The sequence below is a fragment of the Heptranchias perlo genome, chromosome 29 (assembly GCF_035084215.1).
Source record: "Heptranchias perlo isolate sHepPer1 chromosome 29, sHepPer1.hap1, whole genome shotgun sequence".
Classification (NCBI taxonomy): Eukaryota; Metazoa; Chordata; class Chondrichthyes; order Hexanchiformes; family Hexanchidae; genus Heptranchias; species Heptranchias perlo.
The window spans coordinates 16,451,753-16,463,872 of NC_090353.1; the positions used below are offsets into that span (position 1 = coordinate 16,451,753).

General features: G+C 43.9%; 1 protein-coding gene across 1 annotated transcript in view; it reads right to left on the bottom strand.

Moving 5' to 3' along the window:
• The window catches only part of wdr18 (WD repeat domain 18), a 137,765-nt gene that overhangs the window by 111,994 nt on the left and 13,651 nt on the right, over nucleotides 1-12,120 (bottom strand). Inside the window, exon 4 of the mRNA XM_067968162.1 lies at nucleotides 6,740-6,881. Within this exon, the coding sequence (XP_067824263.1) occupies nucleotides 6,740-6,881 (142 nt within the window). The remainder of the gene's footprint in view (nucleotides 1-6,739; nucleotides 6,882-12,120) is intronic.

Below are 12,120 nucleotides of genomic sequence, written 5' to 3' on the forward strand. Positions count from 1 at the left end.
GCTGAATTAGGTGAATCTCAGCCAGAGCAGCAGCAGTTAGAGTGTTACAGTTGGTCTCAGTGTCCCATGGGTTGGGAGTTGGGGTGGGGGGTTGAAGAAATCAGCTAAGCTTACTACCCTTGATCACTATCCAGTGACTGCTGGAAAAATGTACATGTGGACACTGGTTAAGAATAGGATCAGGCTGAGCAGTGATGCCCCCTGTGATCAAACAGCCTGGTGCCAATCACTTTCTAGGCTCACACATGAAGAATGGCCACTTGGGAGATGTACCATACTATTAACACGCAAACTGTACCCCAAGGGGGACTGGAAAAACCACACGAAACAAACACTAACTAAGCAATCTGTCATTTTTATTTGCCGTAGTGTAACAAACTTAGAAACCAGCAGGAGTTAATGTTTAAATTAGGAGTTCATGGACTTCTGGCCCCTGCCATGAATACAAGTTATAGTGCTGCACATAAATGGGTTTCAAATGCCAGTATTTTTTCCTTACACTGACTCTCTTTTACGCAAGATGAGCACAATTGTTCTAAAATCTAATTACTAGACGTTCAATCAATACAATGTACAAAATAACCTGGGTAACTACACCCTGCCAATGCGCCCTGCAGCATGCTACAACTGAGTGTTTGCAGGTCAACTGCATGAATGCAGTTTGTATTGTCTGAATTTGTATAGCTGGCTAGATCAGTAGCTAGGCAGCTAACTTTATAAAACCTTTAGAAAAAAGTCAAATTAATAGCATTTTTAAAAACATATTCTACATGTTTGTGGCAGTGTGAGTAAATCAGCTGAAAAGCTGGAGGAATTGTTAGCAATGCTGCACCTACATTGGAGAAATTCATCCTCCTGTTCCAGCCAAACCTACCCATAGATTTTAAAATGCTGGAAAGAAAAAACTCACTCAAGTACTGTCATCCTAATTATTAGTTTCATGCATACTCAAAAGCATCTTTAAATAAATTATTACACTCCATCAATATCATTCTGTAGATTTCTATAAAAGTTCATCCAGCAACTTCAGCACATCACTGCTGGTTTGAAATGCACTAGTGTGCACAGGCCAGCTGTCCAAACTGGGGAAAGGCCAATGATACTAAAACAGCACTTCCTATTAGAATGGGGTATTGGTGCAGTCTTTTGTCAGCTTGGATCAATTATTTTGCAAAGTATGTAAAAATTTATAAGTGTCAGCTTGGCTCAATTGGCAGCACTTGGTTCCAAGTCAGAACAACAACTTGCATTTAAATAGTTCCTAAACTGTAGGAACACATCCCAAGGTGTTTCACAGGAGAAAAATCGGACAAAAAATGACACCGAGCCAAAGAAGGAATTATTAGGAGGGGTGATTAAAAGTTTGGTCAAAGAGGTACGTTTTAAGCAGCGTCTTAAAGGAGAGGTGGAGAAGTTTATGGAGGCAATTCCAGAGCTTAGGGCCTAGATGGCTGAAGGCCACGCCACCAATGGTGGGGCAAAAGGAATGGGGGATGCACAAGAGACCAGAGTTGGGGGAACGCAGAATTGTTGGGAGGGTTGCAGGGCTGAAGGTGGTTAGAGATAGGGAGGGGCAATGCCATGGAGGATTTGAACATAGGGATGAGAATTTTGGAATAGTCACTCTGGAGGTAACAAAAGCATGGATGAGGGTTTCAGCAGCAGACAGGCTGAGACAGGGGCGGAGACAGGAGATGTTACAGAGATGGAAGTAGCTGTGTTTGTGATGAAGAAGGTAGGGGGTCAGGAACTCATCTCAGAGTCAAATAGGATGCCAATACTGCAAACACTCTGGTTTAAGCCTGATAGTGTGGCCAGGGAGGGTAATGGAATCGGTGGTGAGGGTATGGAGCTTGTGTCAGGGGATGAAAACAATGGTTTTGGTTTTCCCTATGTTTTTTTGGAGGAAATTGCGATTCATCCAGGACTGGGACATTGGATAAGCAGGATGACAACACAGAGGCAGTGGGTCGGAGAGATGGTGGTGAAGTAGAGCTGGATGTCATCAGCATACACGTAGAACCTGCCATCGTGTCTTCGGATGATGTCAACAATGGGCAGCATGTAGATGAGAAATAGGAGGGAGCCAAGAATAGATCTTTCGGGATCTTTAGAGGTAATTGTGCGGAGGTGGGAAGAGAATCCACTGCAGGAGATCCTCTGGCTGTGACTGGATAGTTAAGGGTGGAACCAGGAGAGAGCAATCCCACTCAGCTGGACAACAGAGAGCAAAGGCTGCAGGGAGATCGAGAAGGATGAGGCGGGATTGTGCTCCGCCGTCACAGAGGAAGAAGGTTAACCTCAGCACATAATCTAGGCTGACATTTAACTGCAGTAGAGGGAGTGCTGCATTGTCGAAGGTGCTGTTTTTCAGGTGAGAATTTAAATCAAGGTCTCTCCTGCCTGTTCAGATTAACAATCCCATGGACTATTCAAAGAGGAGCCGGACATTCTTGATGTCCTGGTCCACATTCCTCCCTCAACCAACACCACCAAAAGAAATTAACTGGGTATTTCATCTCATTGGCGGCTGTGTTTATCCACATAACACTTCAAAAGTAATTCATTGGGCGTGAAGTACTTTGAGATATCCTATAAACGTGATAAGATACTATGTAAATGCAAGTTCGTTCTTTCAGCTTTAAATGCTAACCTTTAACTATAAGATACCTTTAAAACTTTGAAATCCACAGACCAGGACCAGTGTGTTTAGCTACAGAGCAGCAACGTTGACAGTGCGGCAGGCCCAATAACTGATTGAGGAATATACTTCTGTCAAAGTTTGAAAATCAGTTTAAATTTAAAATCAGCTGTGGGACCTGGACAGGAGTCAGGATGAATAATTGCTTTTTAATGTTGCATGTGTGAAATTTTCAATGCATTTGTACAGTGAAAACACGGATGAATTATAGATTCTGTCCTTCCAAAGATGGGTTGCTCTGGGGAAAGTATTTTGAACTGTGTAACATTAGGATAAAGTAGTGGTGGGTACAGGTCTGTCACTTACGGTGACAGTGATGGGAGTGATTTATGGTGATGAATTAGGAGCATCAAAAAAGAAGTAAATCACATTAAAATCTATTGGGTCAAATGTGTTTTTTCTTCTAATGTGTACTGTATAAAACACACTAAATAACCCACTATTCAATATACAGTAGTATAAAAAGGTCATACTAAAGAGTGCCAGAGAGTGAGAAGGTTGTGGATTCAAACACCATTCCAAAACTTGAGTACACAATCTAGGCTGACACTTCAGTGCAGTATTCAGAAAGTTGGTGGCATCTGACAAATGTAGCACACTGTCCATGACTTATGTGTTCCATCTTTTCACTGATACTTTCAGGGTCAAAGCTAGGTTCACTTAAAAAAATAACCTGGTCTGGGAGCTACGCATTTAGTTATGCCAGTGTACATACTCCCAACAACAAACCTGCTGGGACGTGACCAATTGGCTTTCATGTGTCCATAAGAGTTAACTGTGAACTATTAGCCTTTGTCCAACCAGGAGCATTTCCTGACACCTATCTGTATTGGTGTTGGTCTAATAAATCTGCCCGATTGTCAGCTTGATGCCTTGGTAGGGTAGAGACAGATAGACTGGAAGACTTTTGGATGTCTTTCAACCCTACAGTGAGTGGCAGATATATTTGTTTGCTCAGCACCGTTTTGATTCCCTTTTGTGCTGAAAAACGAAGGAAAGACGTGAGTCAGATTGGTGAGAGGAGTCAGTAATTCTTTGTTGTCCATTTGACAGTGTCGGCTCTTGAACCAGCTGCCTGATTTGGGTTTGTAATTGGCAGCCTGTGCTCATTTCATTAGTTCTTCTGCGGCTATCAAGAGTAAGGCTTCATGGTGATTAAGTAAACAACTGCACACACTGTTTCAGTAAAAGGGCACTCTCTCAGGTCCTGTGTTATTAGGGGTATTAGTGAAGAGTCATGCTTGTTTATTACTTTGTGTTCAAGGAGGAATAGGAATGTTTTGTGAACTACTGTTAACATGCTTCATTGTCTTTGGTGCTGCTTATCTGTTATTAATAAACCTGCTCCATACTTTAAAGCCTAAGCTACGATCTGATTAGACTATTTATTCTACTTATTTATGAAATCTAGACATGTCCAGTCGTCTAAATACAGTCTCAAAAGTTTCTGTTCGATCCCTGGGTTCACCACATCATCAGATATCAGGGGCCCGATGTTACCAGGGCTGCGGGTTCTCGGTGGAGGGGGGCTATCGGGCGCGTGGGTAACGCGCCCGGTGAAATTAGTCAACTTCCCGCGCGATTGTAGCATCCAATCCACTAATTGGATCCACTTACCTGGTCCTCCAGGTTCCCCGCTGCTGATCTGCGCGTCGGGCGGACTGCGCATGCGCAGTAGATCTGTCAGCTGGAGGAGCTCTATTTAAAGGGGCAGTCCTCCACTGACAGATGCTGCAACAAACAGAAAAAATTACAGCATGGAGCAGCCCAGGGGGAAGGCTGCTCCCAGTTTAATGATGCCTCACTCCAGGTATCAATACATGGGGTGAGGAGGAGGGGGGAGGACAGAGATCTTCCTCCCGGCGGGCGGGAGGAAGCGGCCTGCCTCTCCCACCAGGAAGGCCTGGCTGGAGGTGGCAGAGGAGGTCACCTGCACCACCAACATATCGCCCACCTGCATACAGTGCAGGAGGCGCTGCAATGACGTCAGTAGGTCAGCCAAAGTGGGTACACTTACTCTTTCCCCTACACTCCGTCTGCCACATCACCGCCCCCAACCCACATCTCCTTCTGCACTGCCAACACTACTCTGTCACATCACCCCTCATACCCACTCAAACCTCATCCTCATCGTACCTACACCTACTCACCTCGCCAGTACTCATCCCGCCACTACCACTCAACCCAATCCTCATACAATCTCATGGTTCTATCTTGTACTCACCCTCTCATGCATCTCTTTCACGGCCAGCCTCACCCAACCTGCCACTACCTGTGCTGCAGCCACAGGGCATGCATCACATATGTGCAGTAGGCAGCGTAAGGCAAACGTGTCGTGAGCATGAAGGGGATGCACAAGGGTGTTTGAGGGTTTGTCATGGTTGTTACTTATAATGAATTTCTGACCAACTCACATCACATATTATATTGGCACCACTACTGCCATGTCTTCGCGAATCTTGTCTGGTATGTGCAATAATGCCCTTTCCTGAGGATCACTACGAAGACCCACAACTGATGCCACCCATTGTGTCACTGCAGAGTGGGTGTAGGTGTATTTGCAGGGCTCTTTTGTGCAGACGGCTGACAGATGTCGGCGATGTCCCCGGTTGCACCCTGGAAGGATGCGGAGGAGAGGTTGTTGAGGGCAGTGGTGACTTTGACAGCGACAGGTAAGAAGATGGTGCTCGGGCCAGCCGGGAGCAGCTTGGCATGAAGGAGGCTGCAGATGTCCATGACTACATGTCGAGTGACTCTGAGCCTCCGTGTGCACTGCTGCTCTGAGAGGTCCAGGAAGCTGAGCCTCGGTCTGTGGACCCTGTGGCGAGGGTAGTGCCCTCTGCGACGCATCTCTCTCTGCGGTTGCCCTCCCTCCTGCTGTGCAGGTGGATGTGTCACAGCACTCTATTGTGGAGCTCCACGTGTCAGAGGTGGACGGCGTGGATGGCGAGGCTGGTGATGCTGTTCGCCCTCCGAGGAGGTCATGACTGCAGCTACGGCGGCCCCCATCCGGAAGATGTACATCTGAGGGGGTCCGCAAGGGTAGGTACATGTGTCTGGACACCGGGGCAAGTGTGCAAGTTGGTGACTTTGATCGTCAGGGGGAGGGTGGTGGAGGTCAAACTTTGTCCCAAGTGACAGAGTGGCCTCCTGCAATGAGTGATGGTCTCCCTCCCAACACCTGTCAAATGGACCTTTGCAGCTGCCACAGGCTGACAGCTGCAACAGGTCCATTTGGACTGGGAGTGTTTCCCCCAGTGTGGGAAACAGTCCCAGTTTGCTCCAAAATCCCACCCCTCCTCACGTAATCCCTTAATCAGGTCAGTTAATGACCTGAACAAACCAAATAAATACTTTCAAGTGGCATCCCGCTGGCTTTAACTGCCTGCGGGATTCCCACCAGCGGGGACTGCGCGCGCACGCCGGTGCGTCAGCGGGGAACCCGGAAGTGCGCAGGTTCGAGGCGGGCTCCGGTCCCGCTCCGGGATTTCACGATTTTAGGGCCCCCCCCCCCCGGCCAGAAATGCACCCGATAGCGGGTGCTAAAATGCTGCCCCAGGTGTTTAAAGTCACACTCTGGTTTATACGGACTGAGAGTTTGCTTATAGGAGTTGTCTTTGGTGCTGTCTGAGTAAAAGCCTAAAAACTTTTCATCCTTTGGATGAGATTTAAATTGAGGGCCCCTCCACTGTTAAAAATCCCACAGCACTATTTTGAAGAATCTCCAGTGTACCGGTCAACATTCTTCCTTCAACCAACACTATTAAAAAAGATCATTCTGCAGGACTGCACTGTGCACAAAATGATTGCTACATTTGCCTACATAACAAGTGACAGCCAAAAAGTAATTCATGGGTAACTTTGGGATGTCTTGAGACACATGAAAAGGTGCTATATACATGCACTTTTAATTCAAAAAAATCTTCTGCCTCTGAAACAGAGCCAATGTTAGTATTTTATTTCAGTTGTAAGTTTTATTAAACCTGTTGTAGCTGAACCAACATAGTCAGATCTGAGCTTTAAAGAGAACAAACTCACTTTAACAGTTTGATCGAGAGATGCTGTCGCAACACGAGATAGAGGACCTCCGACTCCGCAGTGTATGTCCGTCACTGGCAGGGTATGGCGAGACCACACGTGTCGGGGCTCAGGCACCCGAGCAAAGCTGACCTGTAAGACACTAATGAAAAAAATCAACATTTCACTAACCTGTTCCATTCTACATGGCAGCAAAAGGAGTAATTTAGAAAAGCACATTTTCCTGTGAGAGAAATCCAACTAAAATCCATTGTTCAGTTAAATTCTTTATATCTCCCTGGAATACATTTAACTGGAGTGAGAAAATAAAACTGGAAGAATACTTTAATACATCAGGGCAGCAGAACAAGAGGGCAGAGAGTGCAAAAGAGATTTACTACAATGGTACCAGGGATGAGGGAATTCAGATATGTGGAGAAACTGGAGAAGCTGGGGTTGTTCTCCTTAGAGCAGATAAGGTTAAAAGGAGATTTGATAGACGTGTTCAAAATCATGAATGGGTTTGAGAGAGTAAATAAGGAGAAACTGTTTCCAGTGGCAGAAGGGTCAGTAACCAGAGGATACAGATTTAAGGTGATTGGCAAAAGAACTACAGGACAGGAGGAAACTTTTTTTTTAAACACAGCAAGTTATGATGATCTGGAACGCACTGCCTGAAAGGGTGGTGGAAGCAGATTCAATAGTAACTTTCAAAAGGGAATTGGATAAATACTTGAAGGGAAGAAATTTACACGGCTATGGAGAAAGAGCAGGAAAGTGGGACAAATTGGGATAGCTCTTTCAAAGAGCCGGCACAGGCACGGTGGGCCAAATGGCCTCCTTCTATGCTGTACCATACTATGATAGGTCCAGGGCAGTGATGAGCAAGTTTAGGACAGACACAACAAGATTTGATTAGACAGAGAATGATCTATAGCTTTATCAGGGTTGCCAGAGAAGGCGGATGAAGCCAATACACTGCAATCATTCAGGAAACGGCTCCTGTAATGGAGATATATTCAGGTTAGTATTCTGAAAGGATGAGATCAAATGAGCTAATGGGCCTCCTTCATACGAAGTAATCTTCTGATCTTTAACTTCACAAAATTCTATATACATTCAGAATTAGCTCCCTCGACCCTCCTTTACTCTAATTTAAACCTGATGACGGGAACTGGAGCAAGTTATGAGTGCAAAAATCAAGTCAGGAGAAGGAGTCGGGCCGAGCTGCAACAGTCACCATCTTGTGCCATTATGAATTCAGCAATTGTAACCTGTGGGATTTACAGCAGCAGGAGCTCAGCATTCCATAAAATTGGAATTTAGGAAAACCTCCTAAAGGGCAGGTTACGTTATTCAGATTCCATAAAATTTGTTATGTTCGCGTATGCTAATGAGCAGAATTTATTTTCTTTTTGACCAATTCGAGACTATAACCAGTGCATTACCTTTAACAGATATGCTATAGGCTATTATTTTACACTACTGGCTGGAGAATTTATTCTAATATGAAAGCTCATCAGCACATCAATAATGGCTATTGTCAGTAATACAGTATCTCTCGATTTGCCTTACACAATCAGAGGCTTAAAGCTGAAGAAATCTTTTGACAGTTTGTGAAATAAGATGCCAGAGCAGTGACAGTACACGGCACTGCAGATGAACTGAGTTCTGAAAAATGTTACCAGCTGCCAGCTCAAAAGGTCCATCAGGAGCCAGACTTAAAACCCACAAAAGGAGAACTCAATGCCGAACAGTTAAATCATCCCAAACCAAGGTCTTGAATGAATGGCTCAACCATAATTTAATTTACAATATTTCAGATTTATCGTTTCCATTCCCTTATCTATCTTGTATAATTCTATACGGTCACCTCTCAGATGCCCCTATCCAGGATAAAAAGCCTTGGTTTCTCGAATCTTTCCTTGAAACTCATTCCTCTGACACCAGGAATCAGCCTCGTGGCTCTGCACGGTCTCTGGCATCCGAATGCTGTCTTTGTTTTGCGGCAACATTATACTCAAAGTGTGGTCTGAACAAAGCATTGTACAATTTGATCATAACTTCCTTTAACTTAAATTCTACTCTTTTGGCTATATAGCTTAACTTTGTTAATTGCTTTTTAAAAATTCATTCATGGGATGTGGGCATCGCTAGCCAGGCCAGCATTTATTGCCCATCCCTAATTGCCCTTGAGAAGGGTGGTGGCGAGCCTCCTTCTTGAGCCGCTGCAGTCCATGTGGTGAAGGTACTCCCACAGTGCTATTAGGTAGGGAGTTCGAGGATTTTGACCCAGCGACGATGAAGGAATGGCAATATATGTCCGAGTCACGATGGTGTGTGACTTGGAAGGGAACTTGGAGGTGATGGTGCTCCCATGCGCCTGCTGCCCTTGTCATTCTATGTGGTAGAGGTCACGGGTTTGTGAGGTGCTGGCGAAGAAGCCTCACCGAGTTGCTGCAGTGCATCCTGTAGGTAGCACACTGCAACCACGGTGGGCCGGTGGTGGAGGGAGTGGACATGCTCTGCATTGATTAGATACATTGAGCATCAAAGTCCAAGACACCTAGGTCTTTTAGAACTTCTTCAACTTCTTCCCTAAAAAGTGTTGAAATAGTTAAGGAGTATGTGGGTCATCCTAGTTTCCTTCCTTAGCGCAATACTTGTATTACTAAATTTCATCTGCCATTGTTCTGCCTATATACATATTTTGTCAAATTCATTTTGTAATTTCTGAGGTGGATCCTTCAACATCACTGGTACTCCTAGTTTGGCATCATCGGCAAATTTAACTAATTTGTATTGAGTTTCTGAATCCAAGTCATTAACGTAAATTAAAAACAATCCCAACACTTGAGCCTTGGAGCACTCCACTCAGAACTCCCCTCACCCCAATATAAATCCTGTAACAAGTAGAAAATAACGAAGGGTGCAGCTCAGAATGAGCTTTCATAAACAGCACAATGGCATGAATTTCTTAAAGGCAATTCTCCTTCCATCAATAATAGCAAAAGCTGTTTGGATGAGGATGAGGAGGAAATGAGGAAAAATTAACATCTGGTCAAAATTGAACACTGAACTCTGCAACCGTCAACTTTAAGGGAACAGAGAAATGCAACCAGATATGGGAATTGGGAAACGTAACTAGATATGGGAACCACTGCATATCAGCTAGATCAAAACTCAGATATTTGATTCAGCTCAGTTTAAAATATTTTCCAACCGGACTGCCATGAATTGATTAAGCCCAGCTCACATACAGCTGGCAGTCTGAGGTGTCAGTATTAGCACTCTTCAAATTTGCAACCAGTCATCTGTAAAGCCAATTAAAGGCGTGGGGTTAATGAATTGATAGCGGCCTTACACATCAGCAAAATTAGTTGGAGTAGGCTGTCATCAGAAAAATTAAATACGGGGGGGGGGGGGGGGGGGGGGCTTCATCGGAAAAATTAAGTAAATAAAGACCAGGCCTCCATCTGGGAAATGAAAGCACAGGTCTCCATTGGCAAAACTAAATTAATAGCGGGCCTCTATCGTGGAAATTCAATAAATAAATAGCAGGCCTCCATGTGGAAATATCTGACTTACCTCCTTTACTTATATTTGTCAATATGGATGATACCACTGGAGACTCAGAAACCTGGTGGCCCAAGCCTATAACTGCATGCAGATCTGTATAAAAACAGAAAATACTGGAATTGCTCAGGTCAGGCAGCATCTGTGGAGAGGGAACATAGGGTAAACATTTCAGGCTGATTACCTTGTGTCAGAATTGAGCAGAACAGAACCAAGTTCTGACGAAAGGTCGACCTGAAACGTTAACTCTGTTCCTCTTTCCACAGATCCTGTCTGACCTGCTGGGTGTTTTCAGTTTCTGCATTTTTGTTTTTATTTCAGATCTCCAGCAACTGCAGTATTTTGCTTTTTAAAAAGAAAATCAGCTACTGCCCGAGTAGCTACTTGAAACCATCACAGCACCACCTAAAGGCATAACCGGTACTGTATAAGCAGGTACACGTGGACACTTTTACAATGCATTTTCCATCGAGATCGACTAATATAGAAGCTTCAATGCATTTTGAAATGAAATATTGACCTATCCAGCAATTTTAATGTAAAAAATAGATTTATAGTTATTGAATATTAACATTTTGGACAATTTGGGAAACAGCTAAGTATAAATGTTCAGAGCACAGGAGTTCTCTACAGTTCAGGCTGAGGGGCTGGAAGATGTAAAACTAAGGGACTATAGTACCACCACCGGAGGAAGGTAGTTTCTATTATAAATGTGGACATAGAAATTTATAATGGATAAATTATGAAAAGCCTGACAAAAATACAACAACAAGAGAAGCAAGGTTTTGTAGACCAGAAAGTATGAGCAGACATAAGATTTTTTAGTATATCTGAGACATAGATAGAAATGACTGATTTGGACAAGGATACAGGATATAACATCTTCAAGTTTTCAGATGATATCAAAACGAGCAGAGCAAATGACAAGGAACAATGTAACTAGGTTCAGGAGGATTTAGATCTTATAACTGGGCCAATAGATGGCAGATACAATTCAATGGGGATAGGTGTAGGATAATTATTATGGCATCAAGGAACCAAAATATGGAGGTGATAAAATGGAACAGTGTTATAGGGTGTTAATCAAGAGAGATACCTTGGGGGTAAAGTGTATGTTAAATGGAACAGTGGGACAGTGTGGTGGATCTGAGAGAGATCTCAGGGTTAAATTTTGAATTAATGGAACAGTGAACTAGTTGGATTCATTGGGAAAGCTGCACAGACAGTTCCAAGAGTGCATCCTTTGATCTTGAGCAGTTCTTGAGATGAGAGGGAATCCAACTCACATGGGAAAATCCTAGCAAAGGCAGGCTTTGGACAGTTCAACAGTGGAACATGCAACTGATCAGATCCATTTAGCATCGAGTCTCCGGAATCTTGAAATAAGCACTGAACGAAAACGGTTTCACCCCCAACTACCATCATCCCTCACACCATGCAAGGCCACCAACATAAAAATAAATTGAAGAAAATACAAATTGGAAACATTTCATTAATCCATCACAAGCAATGTCTCCCCTTCCCTTCCCCTCGTCCCCCTCCACCTCGATAGCCACTGGACTACAACTCAGTCAAAATATCCAAACTTGTGGAAATCATGTCCAATTGCAAATAATTATCAGAAGCACAGTAAGAGAAACTGTCAGTCTCCAACCCTGCAGTAGATTAACAAATCACCCTCCAATTTTAAAGCAGCTTATTTAGCCTAGCAATGTAAAAAGCAGAACTTCACTTTTATATAGGATCAGTTCTGGTACTCTTATTAACCAGGTCTGGCGCAAACATTACATTATTGACATTTATTTTTAAACACTTCTACTTCAGGC